At 36.3% G+C, this 26,253-nt stretch overlaps 4 protein-coding genes across 10 annotated transcripts; 3 read left to right on the top strand and 1 right to left on the bottom strand.

Moving 5' to 3' along the window:
- Positions 1-40: 40 nt before the first annotated feature.
- On the top strand, positions 41-10,461 carry LOC121263683 (protein RRC1-like). The gene is given in 19 exon segments (XM_041166716.1): positions 41-236; positions 684-772; positions 872-1,007; positions 1,182-1,227; positions 3,067-3,127; positions 3,221-3,373; positions 3,701-3,820; positions 3,932-4,097; positions 4,471-4,583; positions 4,927-4,998; positions 5,961-6,182; positions 6,449-6,507; positions 6,582-6,666; positions 6,762-6,899; positions 7,562-7,786; positions 8,003-8,492; positions 8,495-8,804; positions 9,120-9,286; positions 9,815-10,461. Coding segments are annotated over 18 exon segments (2,946 nt in total). The 5' UTR covers positions 41-236; positions 684-697; the 3' UTR covers positions 10,123-10,461.
- On the top strand, positions 3,675-26,253 carry LOC121263685 (probable protein phosphatase 2C 60). 7 transcript variants are annotated; one of them, XM_041166721.1, is made up of 13 exons: positions 3,675-3,686; positions 19,362-19,370; positions 19,894-20,134; positions 20,523-20,645; positions 21,458-21,521; positions 22,463-22,571; positions 23,021-23,174; positions 23,997-24,122; positions 24,514-24,637; positions 24,943-25,019; positions 25,135-25,187; positions 25,684-25,738; positions 25,923-26,253. In XM_041166721.1, the coding sequence occupies exons 4-13, from the start codon at positions 20,529-20,531 to the stop codon at positions 26,127-26,129; spliced, it is 1,086 nt and encodes a 361-aa protein (XP_041022655.1). In that variant the 5' UTR covers positions 3,675-3,686; positions 19,362-19,370; positions 19,894-20,134; positions 20,523-20,528; the 3' UTR covers positions 26,130-26,253. The 7 variants fall into 7 exon arrangements, with proteins under 7 accessions (XP_041022655.1, XP_041022656.1, XP_041022657.1 ...); XM_041166722.1 differs by lacking the exon at positions 3,675-3,686 and having other exon boundaries at positions 19,218-19,370; positions 19,894-19,919; positions 20,000-20,134; XM_041166723.1 differs by lacking the exon at positions 3,675-3,686 and having other exon boundaries at positions 19,218-19,370; positions 19,894-19,919; positions 20,000-20,124.
- On the bottom strand, positions 11,061-13,863 carry LOC121263687 (phospholipid hydroperoxide glutathione peroxidase 1, chloroplastic-like). The gene is made up of 6 exons (XM_041166725.1): positions 13,366-13,863; positions 12,921-12,997; positions 12,711-12,772; positions 12,221-12,339; positions 11,967-12,134; positions 11,061-11,230 (listed from the first exon to the last, which is right to left on the bottom strand). The coding sequence occupies exons 1-6, from the start codon at positions 13,624-13,626 to the stop codon at positions 11,201-11,203; spliced, it is 717 nt and encodes a 238-aa protein (XP_041022659.1). The 5' UTR covers positions 13,627-13,863; the 3' UTR covers positions 11,061-11,200.
- On the top strand, positions 15,210-16,884 carry LOC121263684 (pentatricopeptide repeat-containing protein At2g29760, chloroplastic-like). The gene has a single exon (XM_041166717.1). It carries the CDS (start codon positions 15,262-15,264, stop codon positions 16,840-16,842), a length of 1,581 nt encoding a protein of 526 aa, XP_041022651.1. The 5' UTR covers positions 15,210-15,261; the 3' UTR covers positions 16,843-16,884.

The following is a 26,253-nucleotide window of genomic DNA, read 5'->3' on the forward strand; positions in this document are numbered from 1 at the left end:
ACTTAATAGTCTTTTGAGTGCTTTACTTATCTCCACTAAAGCCTAATCCAGGACTGGCGGGGCGGTCCCCTGTTAAGACCTGTCTTAATTTGGTTGTTCCTGCCATTTCCGGTCTTCCGTTCCGATCCGCCACGTCCTCCTCGGCTTGGTAGCTCTCTCCGAACTCGCGCAAGCCGTCTTCTTCTGTAACCCTAGAAACGAACACTGATTCGAATCGTTCCGCTCCGTACGACTCGGTTCGTTATTTTATCATTACCTTACTTTGCTTTCGATTTCCAAATTACACTTTTTGTGGGTTGAGTTCGACGAGTTTCTGGGTTTTTATTCAAGTTTTTCTTTGTCCAAAATTCTAGTTGAATTAACTGATTTCTTGCTCGAAAATAAGTATATCAGCTTGTTTTTTCTTTCCTTTTCTAAATGGAAACTATGGGGGATTTTTAGCTGCCTGATGTTGGTCGTATATCCTTTTTCATTCTATAAGAATCGTATATCTTTTTTTGATGCATTTACGTAGTATGGATTTATGAAATTTGGACGAGTTTTTTAAACATTAATGATTGCGGCATGGTTCTCAAATTTGGATATTTATGACTTTGGCGTTTTAGCTTGAATGCATAATTTTGCAATAGTTTGGAGTCGAGTGCATGATTTTTGGCGCATTCTTTTTTAAAATTGGTTTTCAGAAGTGGATGCAAAGATGAGTTCTTTCTCCATTACGCGAAAGAAGACGCCTTTCCAGAAGCACAGAGAGGAAGAAGAGGCAAGGAAAAAGGTATGGATTCTTTTACATTATTATTACTAAACTTGCTGAGCCGCTAGATTTTCACTTATAAGCGGCTTACTGATATGTTATTTGCAATTTGTTTTGCAGAGAGCAGAAGATGAAACGGCTCGACTATACCAAGAGTTTGTGGAATCATTTCAAGGGGATATTACGCCTGGGTCAAAGACTTTTGTTCGAGGAGGAACAATAAACCCAAATGAGAAACTGAAGGCAGTTTCTGAAGGTTAGTGTCACATTAAAACTATATCTTGCCTTGTATTAATTTCCGATAGTTTCAGTCTTCAATTATATGTTTATTCTTGTTTTGTTTCAAAAACGGATAAATAAATAGTTTTTCTATTGTTATGGGGACAAATTAATAAAAGCATGGGCCTTTTTATTCATTCGCGGATGGCAGGTGAAAAGTCCAAAGATGGGGTATCTGTTCCAAAGAAGGGAAGTAGGTAAATAATGCTTTTGATTAACCATGTTGCAATACTATTTTTATTAGGCATCATAAATAGGATAAATATTTGGTCATAATAGCCACAGCTTCAACCTTATACTGCCTCAAGAATTATTTGAGATGTTCTGATTCTAGTTTTTATAGAGAAAAACCAATAAATATGATTGAGAAAACAAGCTGAAATTTCAGTATTTGCAAAGTCGCAGTTTTCTTCACTTATTCTTACTTTCATTCAGTTTATGTATGTAACATCTGATTGAGGCAGCATGTAAGTTATATGGTAATCATCTACCCTTATATTGTGAGATTCTGAGATTTCTATCCTTTTAGGTCAAAGAATGTTATGAACTTTGACCATAACGATTCACAGAAAAAGTTACCAATCAAAAATAATGACTCAAGAAAAAGTTATTTTTTTAATGAATGGCAGGGAAACTTTGTACTCCGTGTTGTGTACTATTCTATTTTGGTTTTCATCCATTAGTGCTAGATTATGGAAAAATATGAGCAGTTTTTTTGTTAGTGAAGAATGTATTCGAGGTGAAACGTGCAATTGATAATTTGTTATCTACCATGTTATTGCTGCCTCCTAAATGTAGATAAGTGTTTCCCAATGGTGCTTATGGCAATGGTATTTAGCATTTTTGGTTTTGAGGTGGTTATGCCCCAGACAACGGAGCATTTATGCCTCAGAAAACGGCGCATTTGTTGACATGTTGGCGTAATCCTTGTGATGATCGCATAAATTCAGAATTTTGGAGGATGGTCCCTTTGTGCTTAATGTGGTGCATTTGTCAAAAATGCAATGCTTGAACCTTTGAAGACTGTGAGAGGATGATGACAGAATTAAAAGCCATTATTTTCAGCAATCTCTATGTTGCTGCTCATTACAACTTCCTATTCTACAGCCTTCTAGACTAAGGAATTTTTCTCTTTTTCTCCTTATTGCTAGTTGGTGGAATCCTTTTGTATATTTCCTGTATACTTGGGTTGCGCCCTCTGCGCTTTTAATAAAATTTGTTACTTATTAAAAAAAAGATTTTTCCTTTCAAAATTCATTCATGTACCCTCTGTTATGGAATTTTACTTGTGATAAATATGAAGAGCAACTCCAATTTTGGTTATGCGATTCTTGGGAATTACAATCATATAGTTAAGAAGAGTGTAAAAGTCACTGGGACTTTACCTGCTTGCTTCTATGGATTGTTTATGAATAATGAAAGCAGCTGTAAGTATATTTTCTCCCTATTTTAACTGCTTCCTTTATTGCCATATCTTTGTCAATTTTGGTTGGTGTCCATTGGGTGATGTTCTAAGTTAATGTTTCTTCTCCCTATGCATTTGTTATCATTTATATCTTCTGAACTCAGTTTTGCTTAGTTAATATAGCTATAGAAACTTTTAGGTACATTTTTAATGCAATTCACTGATATAATTGTGCATGATTTGTTTACAGTGTAAACAATGTAAGTTATAGCAATGGCTAAAAGAACCTTATTTTCCATTGTGAAGTGTCAAGGGCATTGTAGACTGTGATTTCAAGCCTTTTCAAAGTAGAGTGGGTTATGCTTAGAAGGTGATAGAGTGTCATTAGATTGTTGGAGAGGTCAATTGGGAGATCACTCAGTGGTAGTCGCTTGGAGGATGACCCTTTTGTGTTTAATCTCCCCTCTCTAGGATTTGGACTAGCCGTGTAGAAGGCATGGTTGTTTGCCTGGTCGTAACACTAGGAAGTTAAAAGCTTTTCAGATCTGTCTTTTCTTTTGTCCTTTTTTTTATTATTATTGTGAAAACATCTTTGTAGTATGAAACTTTTCCTCTAATTTTCTTTTTGCAGGTATGTTCCATCCTTCATACCACCTCCCTTGGCAACTAAAGGGAAAGAATCTGAAAAGAAAGTTAGTAATAGATGGGAAGTTATGATTTTTATGTTTTAGCCTTTATAAGTAATTTTCTAGTATCTCTAATCCTAAATGCGTTCAAACATGTAGAAGGAGGATGACAAGCCAAAGGAAAAAGAAAAAGGGAAGTCTCGGAATATAGATCATTTCATGGAGGAACTGAAGCATGAGCAGGAGATGAGGGAGAGGCGAAATCAAGAGCGTGATCATTGGCGTGATGGGCGCCACAACGAAAATTCTGCCGTAAGTGTTGATTTGACGATTTATATATACTTTCATCACTGTTTCATCAATCTATATATTTTTCTCTTCCTGTATTTATATAGCTGTCAAGCAAGACTCTCAGGTATATTCTGGAAACTTATGCAAATAGGTGTCATGCGTCACACTCCCTTTAATTTACACATTGATTATACATTGTGATCTCAGCACAGAAGTTTCCCTTTAGGATTCTTTTGCACTACACCAATTCGTCAGTACTTTATTTCATGTGCTGAACTGTTTGCATCAATTTCTCATCTTTCATTTTTATTCAAACATAGTTGAAGCTTATAAGGTTAATGTTTTCAGCCATCTAGTCGTTTTGACGAACTGCCTGATGATTTTGACCCAAGTGGAAAGCTTCCTGGATCATTTGATGACGGCGATCCGCAAACTACTAATCTCTATGTTGGAAATCTCTCACCCCAGGTAAGATCATTGTTTTTAAATATGTTTGTCTCTTTACTTTCTTATGACCTGTTGCCTCTGAGAATATTGACAGGTCAAGTTCACTTTTTCCTATTTTCTTAATAATTCAAGGTTGATGAAAATTTTCTTCTGCGGACTTTTGGAAGATTTGGACCCATTGCGAGTGTGAAGATAATGTGGCCTAGGACTGAAGAGGAGCGTAGGCGGCAAAGAAATTGTGGCTTTGTAGCTTTCATGAATAGAGCTGATGGACAGGCTGCAAAGGATGAAATGCAAGGTCTGGTTTTTTCAAATGTGTTCATCTTTGCCATAATTTGGATGATTGCTCTCAAATTATATTGCTTGTGATATCTATAGTTGAGTTGCCTCCTATGTTTATAGTGTTGTTTGCGGCTAAAAAGCACAACTTTACCCTTCTAACAAATAACATCTTCCATCATACTTGGGATACCAAAGTTTTTTTTATACTTGTGTTAGTCATTATTTTCTGAGTCATTACACCTATAAAAAAAAATTATTTTCTGAGTCATTACTCATGAATCTATGATTGATTTTTGTTGTTTACTTGAAATAATATCTCCTTTTATAATATATAAACTATGTCTGAGGGAATGATGTTAAGGGATTGAAGAAAAATATTTTATGTGCAGGAGTTGTTGTTTATGAATATGAGTTGAAGATTGGATGGGGTAAGTCGGTCGCTCTACCTTCGCAAGCGCTACCTGCTCCTCCACCAGGACATATGGCGATCAGGAGTAAGGAGGTCTGTTAAACAATGCTCTGATGAAATGAGTGTGTGCATGCATATATTTACTTCTTTTCTAGAGAAAAGGTTTTTAGCACTGGTGTAACCTATATGTACTCTAGTTTATTCAAAGTATCCCTATGGTGTAATGACGTTGGCTTATTGGGTAAAAGGTTTTTTTCTTTTTTCTTTTTTGTATTTGATTTGGGCCCAATTCCACACCTGCAAGAATGCCAACACTGCTTCTTCATTCACCATTCTCTTCATCAAATGAAGAATTCAAAAGGGCTGATACTATGATTTTCTACTTGTTAAATATAAATGAAATGACTGATACCTAATTTACATTTTTGGTTGACAGGGTAGCACTGTAATTTTGTCTGGTCCATCAGGTCCACCAGTAACTTCTGTTCCAAGTCAGAATTCTGAACTGGTAGGTTGGTTAAGTCTATATTGTTTCGTTTTTATATTATAATTCCATAGTTATGCTACAATATTGACGATAGGATTTTCCTTTTTGAATTATTGCTCATTTCCCTTTTTACTAAAAATCTGATCTTTGTTTTGGGCCACCACGGGAGCTAGAGAGAGTTTTATTGTTTGTGCATTTTTTCACTCTCTTGTGAGGTTTTCTCTTTTCATTTTCGATTGGCTAAGTATTACTTATGGACGTGATAATGATATACTAAAACTCCACAGCTGTGGTTGTTGAAGTTAAACACATTTATTTGTCCCAGTTTGTGAGTCAATTTCAGCTTGTGTAACAGGGCTGTATGACCCTGAATATGATCTCTATCCTCAGTCTTCATGCCCTCCACTTATGTTAGATCCTCACATTTATATTACTATTGGGAAAAACAAAAACCATAACATCCGTTGGAAAAATTTCCATCAATTATTTGTTGAAAAAGTAAAGTATATTTCCATGACCAGTTCCATGAGCTTTTGAACTATTGGGTGATCAGCATTCTCAAAAGGCCATTTGCAGGAAATCAATGGAAAGTTTTACAAAAGGATATTTTCCAGAACATGACCTGGCTTTCTTCTAATGAAGGAAAATTCTGTTCATTGATATTGGAGAATTGGGTTTTATGGCTTGGTGACTTTTTTGCGGGGTTTGTGTACTATCTGAATCTTTTAGCGCACTGGTTGAAGTCCTGAAGATTCTGTCATTTGCTGCGGACTTGAGGTTATCTTAAAGGGTTCTAAGAGACTTTTTGCGAGTTTATTATCATGTCTTTGCTTCATTCTGGATTAACGTTGTCTTCACTTTAGTTTGGCATTCCAGATGGAATTTGGGGGTGCTTTATTCTTATAATTTATACTTAATTTTAAGCCAGTGGTTTGGGTTAATTTTTTTCCTATGTCCTGCTAATTGTTTCTTATGGTAATCAGGTTCTTACCCCAAATGTTCCCGATATAATGGTTATTAAACCCAATGATGATCATCTCCGCCATGTAATTGACACAATGGCTCTCTATGTTCTGGATGGAGGATGTGCCTTTGAACAAGCTATTATGGAGAGAGGTCGTGGGAGTCATCTCTTCAACTTCTTGTTTGATCTTGGCTCAAAGGAACATACTTACTATGTCTGGCGGCTCTATTCCTTTGTTCAGGTACATCCTATCATCTTTCATTTCAGCCACCAAAATAAGAGGCATATCCTCTTTTTTTGCCTGGATCGAAATGTGTCACTCTCCTTGTAGATTTTATAATGCTTTCAAACATTTTTTATATGAATAAAATTAACTTTTGATCTTAAGAGTGATTTCCTTGTTCTTAAAATATATTGGTCTTTATATTGAAAAGTAAAGGTGTATTCTTTTCCGTACGCATATTGGTTTGGAGGTATTGATCTTTTGATATATTGGCATGAATGCAGGGTGATACCCTTCAAAGATGGCGAACAGAGCCTTTTATCATGATAACTGGAAGCGGAAGGTACTGTCACCCATTGTTTCCTATTTCAGTGACTACAAGAATGATGTGATACATTGATTTATTATATTTGCTAGATGGATTCCACCACCTTTGCCAACAGTAAAAAGCCCAGAGCACGAAAAGGAGTCTGGCTCCACATTTGCTGCAGGAAGAAGCAGGGTATTTTTCAGTGTTAAATCCATGAGCAGAATTAGTTTGTTTTCTCAACATTGCTTCATGCTTTGACTCTCCCTTTATTTCATTAATGCTTAAAGCGGGTGGAACTGGAAAGAACACTTACTGATGCACAGAGGGATGAGTTCGAGGATATGCTGCGTGCTTTAACATTAGAGAGGAGTCAGATAAAGGAAGCTATGGGGTTTGCCCTGGATAATGCTGATGCAGCTGGAGAGGTAATACTATTTTTTTAATTTGGGTCACTTAATTTAGCTACCCAAACCCCAAGGGGTTGGCCCAAGTGGTGAAGGTCTTGGTTTTGGGGTATCACTCCCTTCAAGGTCTAAGGTTCAATACCTCATGAGTGCAAACAATCCTTTGGGGCCACACCCCGTGGTGAAAAGCCAGCGATTTAACCAGTTCCGTGTAGGGAAACTTTCGAGAGTGCGGTGCACGGGATCGGGGTTTACTCTGCAGGGGTGGTTCCGAAGGGCCCTGCCTTGGAGAGGTTCTCCGACATTAAAAAAAAAAAAAAAAAAGCTACCCATACCACAGTTACTTTGTGGATGGCACAAAGGAATTGTACCCCCAATTTCAAACCGTATCAAATGGTGCTTAATTATGCACCTGTTATCGATGGTTTTTTTCATGGATGTTAATCACATGGTGTGTTGATTTCATTTACTCTACTATCGATAGTTTCCACACACTACCACAGTTTGGCTAGTGACAAGCTTATGCAAGCAGAGATTAGTTAGCTTTTAATTTAGCTTTTTCGTTAACACAAAATAATAGAAAAAGAGAGAGGAAGACCCAGCTGTGATCAGCTTATGAAACTTCTGAACTGTTAAAAAATGTGCAGTGATTCAATTTCTTATTGATATATTCTGTACTGCAGATAGTTGAAGTTCTGACGGAATCTTTGACACTTAAGGAAACTCCCATTCCAACCAAAGTTGCTAGGCTTATGCTTGTTTCTGATGTTCTTCACAATAGTAGTGCTCCTGTAAAGAATGCATCTGCATACCGCACCAGATTTGAAGCAACTTTACCTGACATTATGGAGAGTTTTAATGATTTGTTTCGTAGCATTACTGGAAGGATTACTGCTGAGGCTCTTAAGGTGGGCTGTATATATTTGTTGGTTTTTGGGCTTACAGTCTTTCCTAATTTATTTTGTTTGTTTCTGATTTTGTTGAAAAGTCTGTTTGAAAATTCTTGTCCTTTCTCCTTCGAGATAGGCATCTTTATTGTATACATCATGTGTACTTGGATTGTGCCTTTCGTGCTTTTTAATGAGGATTTATAACTTACAAAAAACCTGTCTGAAATTCCAAAGGAACGGGTGCTCAAAGTGTTGCAAGTATGGTCAGACTGGTTTTTGTTTTCGGATGCATATGTTAATGGCTTACGAGCTACATTTCTCCGACCTGGGAGCTCTGGTGTCATTCCATATCATTCCATATGTGGTGATGCACCTGAACTAGAAAAAAAGAACAAATCTGAAGATACAGGTGACGGGGCTAAGGTCAACCAAGACACTGCATTGGCAATGGACAAAGGAGCAGCAATGAAGGAGCTAATGAATCTTCCCCTCGCTGAGCTGGAGAGACGTTGCAGACATAATGGATTGTGTCTTGTTGGTGGTAGAGAAATGGTGGTTGCACGGTTGCTAAGTCTGGAAGAGGCTGAAAAACAAAGGGTCTATGAAATTGATGATGAGTTGAAATATGCACAGAGCCATTCAAGTTCTGGCGGATATTCCCATAGCCGTAGAGACATGACTGTCGAAGCAGAGCAAGTGGGTCTGTCTGGATGGAGTCGTCATGGGAGGATGATTTGCAATCACAAGGCGAAGAGTCTGTTCCTTTGGCTCCAACCCTTCCCATTCCGCAGCCTGAACTAAAGGCTTTCTCGAAGAAAGAGAAAATTGAACCCATCCTGCCAGCATCTAAATGGGCTCGAGAGGATGATGAAAGTGATGATGAAGAAAAAGGTAGTGCTAAGGGTCTGGGGTTGAGCTACTCATCTTCTGGAAGTGAGAATGCTGGTGATGATCCTGGTAAGGCTGATGAGATGGAGTTTGCAGTTGGTACGAGCATCCCAACACAACCTGACACTGGAATGAATGAAGAGCTAAGGCAAGTTCATACTTCCACTGTAACGTGCAGTCATAGTTTCATTCTTTCAAGAAAAGATGATTTATCAAAAAATTCTGATAAGATCTTGCACCTGTCCAAAATTATTTTGAATTTCCCTTTGGTCTTCTTTTCCTTCAAGGTGTGATGGAGTTTAAATATTCCAATTTTTGAATGCTGTGCAGAAAAGGTGTAAATGAGTTCATTTACATCAACCGTCTAATGCTCCCCGCTTGCCGTGAATTATGTAGATTGCTTCTTTTTTTTTTGGTGGTCTATTTATTTTTAGAGTTCTCGACTGTTCTTATGTTGCTACAGACAAAAGCTGAGACGTCTAGAGGTAGCCTTGATAGAATATCGTGAATCCCTTGAAGAGCGGGGAATCAAAAGTTTGGATGAAATTGAGAAGAAGGTTGCTATCCGTCGGCAACAGTTACAATCTGAATATGGGTTATTAGATTCTAATGGCAATTCTTCAGGGAACAGTAAGTGCTCTCATTTTGTAAGCAGGCAAAGATTTAACATGGTTGAATTTGTGAATATCTGTCCACTCGCATTGTTTTGTTTACTATTCTGTGCTATATATAGGTTTATCTACTGCTTTCCATGCCTTTTAATTCTATCATGATGTAAGAATTGGGATGAGAACCATTTCGACAAGTTGCTAAGAAAAACAAATTGGATTTTGATGAGTTTTTATTTTAGTCCTTGTTTAGCTTCTGTGTGAATGGTTCTTTGCAAATTGCAAGACTGGATTGGATTTGGTGTTTAACATGTTCCAGTGAAAGCAGCCTATTCTTTGTGATGCTCCTGCTGATTATGCAGTTTCTGTTATAAATTAAATGACTGTTAAATATGTTTTTTAACTTAATGTCATTTGATTTGATCTGGGCTTAGTTGTAAGCATTGTAATCTGTTTTCTTAAAAATTGAACAGCACATATTCAGGCTAAAACTCCTAATGTTTCATGCTCAGGGCTATTTTAATAAAATATTTTTCGTTTTACTTTGAAGCTGCAGCAAGAACATCTTCTGAAAGGAGGGACAGACGGAATGATGCCCGAGACACTTCAAGAAAGCGGCACCGCAGCCAAAGCCAAAGTGAGAGCCCACCATGGAAATCCTTAAACCGAGACAAGGAAAGGGAAAATGCATTAGAGAGGGACAGGGAAAGGCACAGGGATAGAGATAGAACTCATGACTTTGAAAATGAGAGAGGGAGGGAGTGGGACCGTGAGAAGAGTGGAAGCAGAGAGAGGGATGACCATGAAAGGGATAGAGGCAGAGAAAGAGACAGAGATAGGAGGAGACGGCCAAAGTGAGTTATTCCTGGGGGAAGAATTAAGATGGAATGTTTTGGAATGAAGAGATGCTCAGATGCCCATGTAATTGGGCCAGAGAGACTGCATAAAAAGAAGGTGTCCCATTGCTATGAAAAGAAGCTTCCTTCCATTTCCTGTAATAAACCCAAGAGTGGTTTTTTGTTAAATTATATTTTAGATGAGATGTATTTCGAACTTTTTTAACAGTGATCCATGAGTAAGTTCTAAATTGCTTCAGGTTACGTGTTAATACAACCTGATGTGTGGTCTATGCTCTTTTGTGGAGAATTAGACATGCCCCAAATTATTGAATGAAGCCCCCCAATCTTTCTTGTGTCTCGTCTCATCTCGTCTCATCTATAAATATTGTATAATTAACTTCATTTGTTTACGATTATCTCATTTTAGGTCTTAATGTTTGTATACATACTTCAAAAACATCTTGATCCTTGATTTTGAATCTTGCCTGAATATATGGACTCAAATGTCATTTGGCTCAAGATCACTCCCATTTATAGAAACACAAGTAAAACTTGTGGTGCATCTCAAACCCAACACTACATCTCAAAAGTGTAATCCATCTAGAATAGTGACTCTTCTAATAAACTCTGTACAAGGATACGCTTAACATCTAGAAGAGTCTTCGTTGAGAAACTCTTCTTAACGTGGTATCATCCTAACCCGACTTAGAAAAGTTCAAAAGGTCTCCTATTTGGGTTATCCATCGTGGGTGGTCTTTTTTTTTTTTAATATTTGTATTATATATTCTTTTTATTATTTCATTTTTGTCTTTTTCGATAGTCATAATCAACTGATACATTGAGAGAGAGAGAGAGAAGAGAGAGGGAGGGAGGGGGGGGGGGGGGGGGGGGGGTCGTTGTAGATATGTATTAGAGCTATTTATTAAGAACAAAAAGCAGATCAAAAGGTGGGGAGGGTAAAGGAAGAACGCAATATTATAATTATTAATCACGAATAACTTTACATGGAAGCTAAAACTGTGTATCATGTATACTCCATACATTCCTCTTCCCCCTAGCATAGCTGATGTTCAATGCGTGCCTCTGCAGCTCTATGTTCATGCAGCAAGGAGCCGTTGGATATCCTTCTGAAATCATTTGTGCAATAGATCAGAGAAGCAGAGCACAATTTCTTCCAACGCTCTTTACATGTAAAACAATTGAAGTTCAAGTTTCCATGCCACTTTGTCTCAGACACACAGAAAATGCATCACCAAATGATACCGATGATTTATTCATCTTTGCATTCCAGTTCCTGTTTTTTTAATATCCACAGGATGTCTATTGGTGTGAGCAATACAATGGTAGATAGCCAGAGATCTCCCACAAATGTTGGTAGTATGTGCTCAAATTTAGATATGATTCTTCTTAAGTTTGTACCTATTAGTAGTTTAGCTTAGGAAAATGACATCCATATATTTCAAGAAGATTGCAATCGACAACACATTCAAACCCGTGACACCTTTATATAAGCAAGGGATACTAATATGTTTCTCTCCACCAATAAATCTGGGAAACCATCAGATTAAACTGACTTCATATCTATTTATCTAAATTAGTTCTGTCCATGTTAGAGCTCCAAGTGTCAAAAATTAAGATGCAAAACAGATGGTCTAGTGCACTCATGTTAGCTTCTGAATATGACCTAGTTCGAAAATCTTGCACTTCATAATAATTGAGTCCTGAAATATTTCGAGTAGGGTAAACAGTTTTATTGACATTGCTAGTAGTTTGTAGTTGTTGAAATAATTGATTTCAACCAGTATCTAATATCATGGAACTAACTCTAGAACTGAATGTGAAAAAAGGAAAAGGAAAAATTACCTCAATTTGAAAAGGTGATATTGTAGGTGGGTATCTTTCGACAACTTTACCCTTTTTGTCAACCAAGAACTTCTCAAAATTCCACTTGACAAGATCACCCAAAAATCCTCCAGCACTTGATTTCAGGAACTGGTAGACTGGAGCTGTATTTGGCCCATTGACATCAACCTGTTGTGCACGATCTTACTGCTTCAGTAAAACTCTCGTCCATTCATGTTTTGTACAGAAGAAGAAAAAAAATATATTAAACACACCTTATCGAAAATCGGAAATTCTGCTTTAAACCTCGTACATGCAAACTGCTTGATGTCTGGGTTTGATCCTGGCTCTTGCCCGCCAAACTGATTGCAAGGGAAAGCCAGAATCTCAAATCCTGCATTCAGAAACAATTTAGGACTAATCATTATTAATGAGAAAGCAATTTCTTCCACAAGTTTATAAATCTCCAAGTGTGTGAAAGAAACATCAATGGGATATAAAACCAATAGTAAGTCTCATTCTTTTTTCCAGGACTTCTACAAAATGAACAGTGAGTGTTGATGGGCTGTTACCATATTTCTAGGACTAAGAGATACAGAAACGAACTACCAAGTTTGACTAATCCCTACATCCATGAACGTTACACATTTCTGAAAAGTACATAGCCAGACACATTAATCACGGTTCACTTGGGTGCAAGTGTCAAAGATCTGAAAAATGAAATAAATAAAATGTAGACACTATCCTCCACTAACCATAGCATACCTTGAGTTTTGTACTTTTCATATATGTGAGACAGTTCTGAGTAATTTGCAGTCGTCAAACCACTGTGATTTGAAAAAAAAAAAAAAACGTTGTGACAAATTGAAACGAGTATTGATGCAGCAACCGGCATTTTAAATAGTAAAAAAGAAGATAAACTTCAGCTTAAACACAAGTAATCATTGCTGCAAATCATCATTCAGGTGTGAATACCATTTTGAGGCAACATTAACAATTAAGAGAACCTTCTTCTTAAACTTGCTAAGAGAAACATCCTTCTCGTCAATATCCTGCATCAACAACCTCCACGCATAAGCACAATATATATATATACACACACACGCATGCATATTTACACGCTCTTTCCCAAATTCAGCCGTCCTGAACTCCCTCTAATACTGACAGAGGACAGAGCTGGCACATACCAGTTCATAATGTTCGGTTCTTTTCCACTGTCACGTACAAATTAAAATTTAAAGGCTGTAAAATTCTCCACACACACACATGATGCACGTATATGTGACAATAATTCATTATTCAACTAAGACCAGAGCCACTAACCAGAACTCAGAAGACCTCATAGAAGAGTCACAATTCCCAAAAAAAGTTACATTTAAACAAGACAAAAATTAAGGAGTTCTTCCCTGAAACACTTAACTTTGACAGTGAAATCATAGATTGTCTTATCCGTAGCCGATCTGGCGTTAACTGCCAAAGAACGACATTTCACAAGGAACCCAGCAAAAGTTGGTTGTTGCAGAGAGAGCCCGTTCTGGAAAATGTCTGATTTGGAGGACCCCATCGAGGTTTTGAAGGATGGGATCGATAAATACATTGAAGGCCATAGAGGATAAGAAGTTGGATACATTTTTGTTCGAGAAAGGCCATTTAAAGAAGCAGAGAACGGCATGGTAGCCATTTTTGGTTGCTTTAGGAACTTTGGTGGCTTGAGAGTTGCACAGCAAGTTCAAGCTTTGTTGAACCAGTTGAAACTAGTTGAAGTTTAATCGTGGACGCTCTGTCTCTCTCCATCCTTGTTTCTCTAAACAGCTACTTTAGTGGAACTCATGTTTACACGTGGTATTTTTGTCTGCTACTTCGTTATGTGTTTCGCTCGATTTCGTTTTCAGTGCTCACCAAGTAGATTTTCCAAGTATTTTTCCATTCTGTTACATCTTTTCCAAAAGGACTATAACTTTCCGACGAAAATTCAAAAAGAGAGTAGACTTGCGAGAAGTTAGCCAATGACGTTGCTGATGTTATCCGAATGTTGTTTGAAGAGATTCTTACTTCTTATCTTGTGTGACAGTTGTCGCCTTAAGAATTTAATTGTTTTATTTATAAATTATGTACAAAGTACTTCGTTTTTTTCGGCTGACAAATTTTCGCTATGGATAAACGTTATCATTTTGTCGTTTAATCCCGACGGATGTCCACCCTATGTCTTCGATGCACTTTGCATATATTGATAACGATTATAATAGTAAAGTGATGTCGCTTTTTATAATATTTAATGAAGATGAAGATTATATATAATTTTATTTATTTATCACACCTAAAATCATGAGATGGATATACACATTTTAAGTCATAAAATTAGTCTCACATATCACACAATTTTTATAAATCATGTGGTGCTGAGATTGATTTTATAGATGAGTAATACTACTTAATTTTTATTTTAAATATTAGAGAAATAATTTGTATAGTTCTAAGATGTGCCGCGTATTCATTTTGGAAAAAGTAGATAAATTTAAAACTCATGTAAACAACTTATTTTTAATAAATAATATTGGATAAAGTTTTAGGATGTACAAGCTTTGCACACTTTCTTTAAAAAATAGTGGGGTCTACTATTAAAAATATAATTTTTTCATGCGAGTCTTATATTTACCCACTTTTTTCAAATAGAGTGCTGATGTTTGTAATACCTATGACTGTAAATATCATTTCTCTTTTCAATGGTTCTATTACTCTGTTTTGATTTTGCTCCTTCTTTCAAATATTTTTAAAAAATTTTAAAAAATTCTATTTGTATTCTTGAGTAGGGAATTGCGCGTGCAGTCTCATTAATGAATGATGGTAAAAGAAAAAAATTAATCATTTTAAAAATGATATTATTGTAATTTTAATTTTTTTTTAAATATAACTGTATGGACTTGCATTAGTAATTCCCATTTGGGAACTGTATGTAGACTAATTCTAAAAAAATTAACCATTTTATTAATAGTTACTTTCTTAACTATTAAAAAAAAAAAAATTGTCAAAAGCTTGTGACTGATTGGCATAAATCCCTAGTCTCCAAAATAAAAGTCTTGGGTTCAAAACCCCCTTCCCAAATGAATCAAAAAAAGTTAAAATACCCGAACAATAATTTTGAGTGGGACAAAATCATGAGGCCAAATATCATTTTCCATGTGTGTGTGTGTTTGTGTGTGGATGTACATCGTATTATCATTCTAAATTCTAAGAACTAGGAAATCCAAAACATCTGAATATATTTCAATTCTCAAGTGAAGTAGTATTTTGTTTCAGGCTGGCCATATTAGGAAGTATGACAATCTTGGCCTGCAACATCCTATGCCTGTCGAAACTGCCTGACAACCCACGAAGTTGGAATGAGAATATTAAGGAGCAAGTGCTCAAAGGTCATCCAAAGAAAGCAATTCTAACATATTTACGTATGCAGGAACTTGGATTTCATGCCGATAATTATACATTTCCCATTTTACTTAAAGCAGCAGGAGACCTTCCTAGTTCTCGTGTTGGGTTTGCACTCCACGGCCAGACTATAAAAACTGTTTTCTGTGTCCATGTTTTTGTCCAAACTGCCTTACTGAACATGTATTCTTCTCTGGGATTCATTGGTGATGCTTGTAAAGTGTTTGAGAATATGCCTGTCAAAGATGTGGTTGCTTGGAATTCGATGCTAGATGCATACGTATCCAGTGGGCAGATGGATAACGCAACTGAACTTTTTGATTCGATGCCTTTGAAGGATCTTTCATCTTTCAATATCATGGTCTCCGGATATGCCAGCACGGGAAGAATAATATCTGCTAGGCGTATCTTCAGTGACATCCCTGCAAAAGATACTGTATCGTGGAACTCTATGATATTGGCATGTACCAATGCTGGAGACATGGTTGAAGCACAAACGTTATTCAAGGAGATGCCAGCAAAGAATATCATATCATGGAATATAATGGTAAGAGGCTATATACGCAATCAACTCTACTCCGAGGCGGTTGATTATTTTGATAAAATGCAGGCCGGAAATCATGTGGAGCCTGATTTTCTAACGGTAACTGGTGTTTTAACTGCCTGTGCTCATCTGGGATCGCTTGAAAGAGGCACTAAAACACACACGCATGCTAAAGATCACGGGCTAGACTCGAGTCCTCATGTCACAACAGCCCTAATAGTCATGTATGCCAAGTGTGGAAGCCTAAGGAATGCCTTGGAGGTGTTCTATAAGTCCCAGGTTAAGGATATTTATTGTTGGAATGCCATCATCTCTGGACTCGCTCTCCATGGCCTTGGCGATGCTGCTCTCAAATTTTTTCATAAAATGAGAGAGAACTGCATAATGCCTGATGACATCACCTTCATTGGCATACTCAGTGCTTGTAGCCATTCAGGTTTGGTGGAAGATGGATGCCAATTGTTCGAAAGGATGGAAAGGGACTTTGGAATCACTCCCAAGAGAGAGCACTACAGCTGCATGGTTGATCTTCTGAGTAGAGCCAAGCTTCTTAACCGTGCATTTCAACTCATAGAAGCCATGCCATTTGAACCGGGGGAGTCCATCTTGGGTGCTTTGCTTAGTGCCTGTGTCATTCATCGTGACTTTGATACCGGAGAGAAACTAATGAAGCTGTATTCTGAAAGGACGAGCCTCTTGAGTGACGGGGAGTTCATGATGTTTGCTAACTTGTATGCAGCATTTGGTAAATGGGAGGAAGCAGAGAGATGGAGAGGCAAGATGAATGACTCAGGCATTGCTAAGACTGCTGGGTGCAGTATAATCGAGGTTAATGGGAAGTTTCATAAGTTTTTGGCCGGGGAAAGTGGCCTTAACCAGTGTTTCACATCCTCTAGAGTAGCTGGTCTTGAGCATATATTATTTTTGTGATTGGATTGATTTACATGGTATGTTGGGTTGAACTCTCTACTCCTAAGGTATATATATCTCAAAAGTCCTTAATTTTAGATCTGATTGGCATAATTTCTAATCTTCAAAATAGAAGTTTGGAGTTCGAAATCTTCATAAAAAAAAAAAAAAAAAAAAAAAAATCCACCGCTTCCTTATTAAAAAAATAAAAATACAACAAATAAAAGCCGAAGGATAGAAGGTGAGAAATGTCTTTTTACTTCAATGCCTACCTTTAAAAAATATTGCGAACCAGCTGTATCTAAGGTCTGCATTTTCAATTTTGTTAGCAGACAGCTAAATTTAGTTAACCAATTAGAATAAAGATCTCCTGATTCTGCAATAAACATTTTGAAAGAGTTAATCCGATATGGAATATATATTTTTTATGCACCTTCCTTTTAAATATTCATTCTCAAGATTTGGATTCAATGTACAGGAAGATTTGCTACTTTGACTAAAATTTTTTAAACCCACATGCCCACGCACTCGTATACACACAGATTCCTTGCAACTGCAGCCGAGTTAGGTCACATTTTATCATCATATAAGCACTTGCACTCTAATACTAAACAAGAAAGAGAAAAGGAGAAAGTGCTCTGCTCTGGATATGCAGCCTTTAAAGTAGATCTTAACAAATTAATTTCAAACACCCATTATAATTTATAGGAGAAAATATAAATTAATTAATAATTTTTTAAAATTTGTTAAGCTTATTTTAAAGGCTGACAAGCTTCCACGTCCCGTAGAATTACCAATTTTCCAAACTATTCTAATGTTGTCGCGCGTTATCATCACCTCCACCGCGACATCTGTGAGTTTCTATTTTTCTAGCTATACAAGCCACCCAAAGAAAGATTTCTAACAAAATAAAACAATATTATGAATTGAAAAATGCTATTCATTATTATTATTATTATTATTATATTTAAAGATATTTATTTATACTTTAATATGTATGTATTTAAATAAAAATATGATGTAAGAAATTTTCTTTTCCTTATAATACGTGCGTCTGCGCGTCGAAGAAAGGGAAGAAAAACTGGTTGGGCACGTTGCAGAGCCCAATCCCAATTGTATTCATAAATTAATCTTTTATTTTTTTATTTTTTTTCTTCTGACTTTGTTTTTCTTTTCTAGGTGGTGAAAGAAAGAGGCATTTTGATGCCATCCGAATGGAAATTATTTATGTTGTTGACGTTACAAAGTCATTTTCAGAAGCTATTAAGACTGTTCATTTCATAATTCTGAATTTTTAGTATCGTTGGCGTAAGACATGGCTGATGATGATAAGCCTCGTATTTACTGCACAATAAATAGTAATTCTAGATGACAATAAAATGATAAAACTGCCCCCCCTCTGACTTGTTTATAGGAAAGAAAAATGATATACGTATTTAAGAAAAATTTATAAAAAAAATTTACTTATTTACGTGTCAGTTATTGATATATTAAAAATTATAAATTTTAAATTTTAAAGCAAAACTGATAAAATAATTTTGTAAATAAAAATATAAATAAAAGTTGTAACTCTTATTGGAAATAAAACTGCAAGGCTAGCCGGAAATAGAAAATATATGAGGGGACCAAAATTTACTGAAAAAGTAATAAAAAAAAACTCGTGCAGAATTCTTTCTTTTCTTTTCGTTTTTTTTTTTTTCCCAGATATTTGGGAGGGTATCCTCAAGCCCGCTGGCTACCTTATTGGTATAAATAGCATAAACGATGAACGTCTGCCATGGCAGTGGTTTGCCATGAGTGATATTAGCACCAACATTTATGTTTTTTTACAGTTTATTGACGAAATTATTATGGATGAATCAGTTTCATTAAAAAAAAAAAAAAAAAAACAATAAAATAAAACCACAAACACCAATTGAACTTTTAAGAAAATCAAAGGGATTAATTTTGTGTTAAAAGATGAAAAAAAAAAAAACAATGGCCTCTTGATAATAGAACACAACATGAATAACCAGGCCTTAAAATAATATTGTCATAAAGTTTAGAATGTAAGAGTTGAGTGATCTACTGCAGGTTTCTCCGATATGTCGATGTCTTCATCGTTACTGTCGACGCAATCATCATCAGACGTAAACCAAAAATGGAGGCCAACATATCATATCAATTTGGAAGTTGGGAAGAGAGGAGCACCGACAGTCTTTCAAATAGATATATTATATATATAATGACATCCTTAACATTATTTACATATAAAGGATTACCAAAATCCTCAACAAAAATCTTCCTAGTTTTAACCCAGTTAACTATTTAGTTGTTATTAACTAATTAAAGACAGCAATAATGAAAAATTTTATTAGGTAGAAGGACAATAGAGATGTGTCTCTTCGACTTAAAAATAATGGAAGTTCGAGGGAGAGAGAGGAAACAAATGAATGAAGATAAAGGATGATACACGACAGGTAGGAAGAGAGTGAGAGAGACAGAGAGAGGCGCTCGAGAACATTGGCGCAGTCCACCATTAGTCACCAGAATTCCCTAAGCTTCACAAAGTAATATATATATATCTCTCTCTCTCATAATTCATTGTTTCTATCGTCCAAATTCTGTGCTTTTCTCCTTAGATCTCATAATTCATTGTTTCTATCGTCCAAATTCTGTGCTTTTCTCCTTAGATTCCCTAATAGTTCTCGTGGGATGTTTTGAATTCTTCAAAAGAAGCCTCCTTGATAGGCCCTCTTCTCCAACTCTGAACAGACGCCCCTTTCATGCATCATATAGTGTAACTTCAAATCCTAGGCACCTGAGCATTTTTTTTAGCCATCCTTTGCTCCATTTTAATCACGTTATCTCCAGTGATGATCTATCGTTATCTCTGAGTGAAATTAGCTTCCGGCCTTGCACATACATACATACATATATATCTATATATATTTTAATCTTGGTTATAGTTGTCTGTACTTCGAAATTGTCTTTTTTTTTTTTTCCTGTAATCATTTGTTTCTGATTGGTATACGAGGTTCTTTCAAACTCCGATTCAGAGTTGATTTTGTGATTCTTAGTTTGAATACGCAGGTCCGTGCTGGATTGAGATTAAAGATGTGGGTGTGATCTTATTCCATTGATCTTGCAGTTTGAATTCGATGTATGGATGACTAAATTTCTCGGTTTGGTTGATAAGGAAACCGAGAAAACAAAGTAAAGAACTGCAAAGGAAGTTGATCTCTGTTTCATCGATTTACCATTTCTAAAAAGTGACAAGTGGTTGTGTTAAGCCAAGTCCAGGGGAGATTCTTCCTATACTCGGTACCAACTAATAAGAATGGAAATACGTTATGAATTTTTACTTTTTGTTTTCATTGTTTCCCCTGCATTTTCTCGGCAACTGCACGTAATTTAGAGGAATACATGTTGTGGATTTGTGGCACGGAATTAAAATGGCCCATTTTATCAAGATGTTGTTTGATCCATGTTTTAGTTAAGAGTTCTGCTACGTACAGTCATTTTTGCGTATTCCTTGAGCACTCTACTGATGTGATTGGTTAAAGCTGTTATTTTATAGTAAAAAAAGTGATATAGCCAATCATATTAATAAAGTGCGTAAGGAGTATGCAAAAGTGACTATACATAAAATTTTTGTTTAGTTAATCGTTGCTAACCACAAGCAGAACAAAGGTTTTTTATTGGGTTGTATGTGGTTTCAGATAGATATGGGTACATACCTCAGCACTCCCAAAACCGAAAAGTTCTCTGAAGATGGGGAGAACGATCGGCTTAGATATGGTTTATCATCCATGCAAGGTTGGCGGGCAACCATGGAAGATGCTGTGAGTAAATAAAAGGAAACCTTTGCAAATTCTTTTATTTTCCCCCATTTTGCTTCACTGATGTAAGTGGGATTGGGTCCACAATCAAGTGACTCGGGTGTGTGAACTGACTGCATTATGTCAACTGCTATCAATTGTAATGCAGTCTCCAGGGATCAATAGCAATTAAGTAATTATACGACATATGGTGGTACACTTTAGCATTGGGTTTGTCTCCTCATTTCTACTAGCTTCCACAGTTAGTTTGGTTACAAATTCTACTGATGGTTTGTTAGATTTCACTCTCTTGCAGACGTGAAGAATTCAGTTAGGACTTTGACAACTCGTTTGACTTTGATAATATAATCGTAACCTGTCTGATTCTCTGTATTGATTCTGTAGTAGTTCCACGTTTGTTTTACTTCATGCAAAATGGTGCATCTAGTAAACCCCCAAGGGTTTTTTCTTTTTCATTTTCTTTTTAATTTTCCTCCTCACTTGAATCCTTTATCGGATGGGATTTAGAGAATTGCAACAGCTGGTTATGAGACTGATTCAAGCATTTAGCATAAATTATTTTTTCTTTCCTCTATTTGAATTTATATTTTGATTTACTTAGTACGCATGTTGCATGATTTTCCTGGAGTCTTGTAAACTGCTTTCTGCTTTCTGTTTGGGAAGTAAAACCTTAATTCTTTAGGAATGTGGAACTTCACAAATAAATCTAGTGTTCGTTCTGGTGATTTAGCCTTTTCTGGACTTATTTGATTTTCTATTTACTTTTTATAAAATATTAATATGTTGTTTGCTGATATGATTGTTGCTTTTGTCAGCATGCTGCATATCCTGATCTTGATTCATCCACTTCATTCTTTGGTGTTTATGATGGCCATGGAGGTAAGAACTGTCAGGTTCAGAATCTTCAGATGCTTGTATGATATCTATGTCAGATGGCTATTTCAACTCATGAAATGGGGATTGTTTTGTTCGGAATCATTGTTGCTTAATATTTGTGTAGATTTCCAGTCATTGCTCATACTGTCCTCTGGACTTATAATGACTTCATAGATCAATCTTTGGGGTGATTGCATGTTCCAATATTATGTGAAGGGTATTCTGCCAGATCTGATCTGCCTCTATTTGGGTTATTGTATACGATCAACTATTTACATGCTTATAAAAGGACTAACTTTGTTGTATGCATTAGGCAGATTGGTTGTTATGGTGCAACTTGATATTTTCACAGATATATTTAATATCTCAAAATATTTTAATATTTCAAAACCCAAAACCTTTGAGGTTCTATAGATTCTATTTGGTTTTTTTGTTAATCTCCAATGGTTAATCTGCATGTTCCGGTCTATGTAGTAATCAAATTCTGTGTTTGCAAGTGTCCATTCCATTGTCCTAAAACATCAAATCTCTTGCCGAAAGGAGGGGGAGGGGGGGGGGGGGGGGGGGGGGGGGGGGGGGGGGGGAAGATCATGCAAAATCCAATATTGGAAAACTTAAATTAGTGTTCCTATTCTGTGTGTAGATATGGGTGGGGTTTCTTTTTATTGACATTTTGTTATGGGGGCCTGCAGAGAACAGATTTTTAATTCAGGCTTAAGGAAATGGCTCTTATGTACTTTTTTTTTATATAGAGGACAAGACCCCATAAAGCTCTTATGTATTTGATGTTTGGAAAGAATTCAGTTCTATTTCTAATTGTATTCCTTGTTGGAAAACTATCTGATTCAAAGTCTGAACCCCTTCTGCTTCTTGATCCAATCTACATCTCATCTTGGTGTAGTAACTGAGAAAATTGTACTCATGTAAATCCAATTGCTTTTCAGGCAAGGTTGTTGCAAAGTTCTGTGCCAAGTATCTTCACCAACAGGTGCTAAAAAATGACGCATATGCTGCTGGAGACATAGGAACTTCTGTTAAGAAAGCTTTTTTCAGGTTTCATATTATATTCTTGAGAATTCAGTTCTTTTTCATCACTTTCTAATAATCAGGATGCTGTTTCAAAAGGCCACTGTTCTGCTTCATAGTAATCATACCCAAAAATCTGCTCCAGATATTTATATATATATAATTGATTGGGAAAATAAATTGGTAAGACTGTTGGTGGAATTGTTTTTTCTTGCAAAAAAGAAACTTATATATATGCATTGTCTGCATATATTTGTGTTATGCATGCACATGTGCTTTAAGAAGGGTATATTATTGTCTCTTTTGTGACGGGGAGTTTTAGCTTCTTGGATTAAGTGATAGGATATTATACCTCATTATTTACCGGCTTACCAGTCGCTTTCAACCCTTTTGTGGGTTTTTGTCTCCATTGTTAATGGTGCTGAGTTTACACCTGTCCTTTTGTGGTTTGAACCGGTGATGTTTTGGTTATGCAGAATGGATGAAATGATGCGTGGACAAAGGGGTTGGAGAGAATTAGCTGTTTTAGGCGATAAGATAAACAAGTTTACTGGCATGATAGAAGGGTTGATTTGGTCTCCAAGGAGCAGTGATAGCAATGAACTGGTTGATGATTGGGCTTTTGAGGAGGTAAGATGAAAACCAGTTAGTTTGTTGAAGTTCTTGTCCTTATATACTGTCAACAGTGATCTTTTTGTTCCATTTTTGTTTCCATGTTAAGTCAAAGGGTCATTCAATAAGTGAGTGGAACTAGATCATGTAAGGTTGAGGGAAACATCTGTTGGGCATTGTATACGAGTTTCCTACTTAGATCACTGCATAAAGCTGGCCAACATAAAAGTGAAATTACTCAACGGAAGCTTTGAAGGTTGAAACACGTTCTTTTTCACTTGAAAATCATTTGAGGCTAAAAGTATAGATGCCATCTCATAAATTCACGAGTGCATATAGCATGCATACAGAATTCATCACACTTAGCTATGAATAAGGAGTTACATATAAGGATACTGGTTCATAATAGTGGCAACAGTTTTCGAAACATAAATATAAATCACAATAGAATTTAAAATTGAGCACCGTATGAGTTCCACGTACACCTTTGAGCCTCAAAAGTTTGCATGTGTGCGTGCATTTAGTATGTAGAACTTAAACAGGCTTATGAAATTTATTAATTTCATTTGAGACTAATTGGTGCAGAATATTTCATCTTTCCTTTCATCTCAACTTGAAAATCATTTTTTTTTTTTGGAAGAAAAGTGGAAATTCTCTGGGGCAATCATCTTAATCAAACAATTGCAGAAATCTGTTTACTGATTTTTTAGGAAACGGGTTTTAAAATCAGAAAAATTATTGGATCAATCTGTAACTTGGTTTCTCAGTGTATGGGATTTGAGATTAAAAGAATCTGATTTAACCATATTCCTTGGGTTTAAATGCATCCATTGTTACCAGGGACCTCATTCTGATTTTGCTGGACCAACTTCTGGGAGCACAGCCTGTGTTGCAATCATTAGAAACAACGAACTTCTTGTTGCAAATGCTGGTGATTCTCGTTGTGTGATATCTAGGAAGGGTCAGGTAACTTTTTAATCTGCTAGAGTTCTTACCAAATTTTGTGTTTCATACACATCATGTAAAAGAATCTGTCGACAAAAAATATTACAATTTCATTTTTCTCAAAAACCACAGGAAATATATTTTTTTACTAGTAAAAACCACGGGAAATCTATTGACAGTTTCCGAAGGTATAGTTAATTTGTGATCACTCATAATCACGGGGAGGTAATTTGTAGTTTGCCCAAAAACTTTTGTATTCAAAATCGTGGACATATTCCCTGTGTTTATGCTGGAGCATATCCCAGAAAAAAATTCTAGATTTAAACTTCGTTACTGGATGTATAGTGGCCTCTCTCTCTCTCTCTCTCTCTCTCTCTCTCTCTCTCTCTCTCATTGGGCTTCTCTCTTTCAGGCATATAATTTGTCTAGGGATCACAAACCCGATCTTGAGGTTGAGAAGGAAAGGATTTTAAAGGCTGGTGGTTTTATACATGCAGGGCGTGTCAATGGCAGTTTAAATCTTGCTCGGGCTATAGGTATCTTGTCTGCACCTCTGAAACCCTGGCCCTGAAAATTTAATCAATTTTTTTATATCCAAGTTCCCTGTGCTCCAATTGCATAACTTAGGCTCAATTGAAAATATGAAACTTTTGGACATGGCCTCTGGGGCTTCCTCCGTGGAGGCAGTTAGATACCATTAGTAGAAGCCCCGTGCTACTCTTTTTGTGGATTGAATATATATGCACAAATGCATCTGTCTAAATTTCACATGTTTGATGGGGAGAGAGAGAGAGTTTGTTGGTGTAGTTTCCATAATTTGATTCAGTTCCATTTGCTGCAGGTGACATGGAATTCAAGCAGAATAAATATTTGCCTGTTGAAAAGCAAATCGTAACTTCTAATCCAGATATAAATGCAGTATGTATATTCTCGTAGTAATATGTACCTCACATTCTGTATAAATGCTTTAATATTTTTTTGTCAAGATTGAATTTATTAAACATTGATATGAAATCAATTGTTTTCTCTCAAGGTTGAGCTTTGTGACGATGACGATTTTATTGTGTTGGCATGCGATGGCATCTGGTACACATCTTATGCTTTTTTCTTCTGAGTATAGCCATTTAAATTTGTTAATGTCTAATGGGGAGGAGTCAGACGTACTGCTTCCAAATCCTTGAAACATGAAAGCTACTGAAAATATATTTATGCTCCTCTTGTTTTCAATTGGTAATGGTATTAAAAATGGAGCATCTTGTAATGAGGTGTATGAAATGGAACTGTGGAGATGGTGAACTGAATATATCATTTTGCGCAGGGAAAGGTTGATGAGACTAATGGGTGACAGAGATACCTGTAGAGCCTTTATTTATTTATTTGTTGCACAAGGGTACCTTGTAGAAGGGCCTACATCAATTTAAGGAATTGTATGGCTTATTAATTCATATAAACTATTTATTGATAGATTTGTCCTGCTAGTGAGTTTCTTAATATAATTAGCTGTCGATATAACTTTATAACTCCAGGGCATTTGATGTGTGATCTTTATATGTGGATTACTGTCTCTGTAAATTTCTTTCAGGGATTGCATGTCAAGCCAGCAACTGGTAGATTTTATTCACGAACAACTAACCTCGGTGAGTGCATAGGTCTCTTGATACCTGTTTAATAACATGAACATCTAGTTAAGATTTATTGTGTTTGTACGTTGGTTGTGAAGAAGTAATGAACCGTGTTTGGTTTTTACTTACATATATACATATTCCAAGCCTTGAAGGTCTAAATACTGCAACCTGTTTGACAGTAAACGTTGTGAAGATGCAGGAAAACAAGCTTTCACTGGTTTGTGAGAGAGTGCTTGATAGGTGTTTGGCACCAACAGCTGGTGGTGAGGGATGCGACAACATGACCATGCTCTTGGTGCAGTTCAAGAAACCCATTATGTCCATAGCATCTCCTAACAAACAATCCTCACCATCCAAACCAGCTGATCCTGAATCAAATCTGGAGGACAGCGGATCAAAGTAGTTGCTGCAATGCATCCACAAATCAGATCCTGTACCGTACTACTTTCTATCTTCTTGGATCTTTAACTGTAGATGGTCTTGTAAGAAAATATTCGGATCGAGTACTAAGAAAAATCTTTCTTGTT

The sequence above is a fragment of the Juglans microcarpa x Juglans regia genome, chromosome 4S (genome assembly GCF_004785595.1).
Source record: "Juglans microcarpa x Juglans regia isolate MS1-56 chromosome 4S, Jm3101_v1.0, whole genome shotgun sequence".
Lineage (NCBI taxonomy): Eukaryota > Viridiplantae > Streptophyta > Magnoliopsida > Fagales > Juglandaceae > Juglans > Juglans microcarpa x Juglans regia.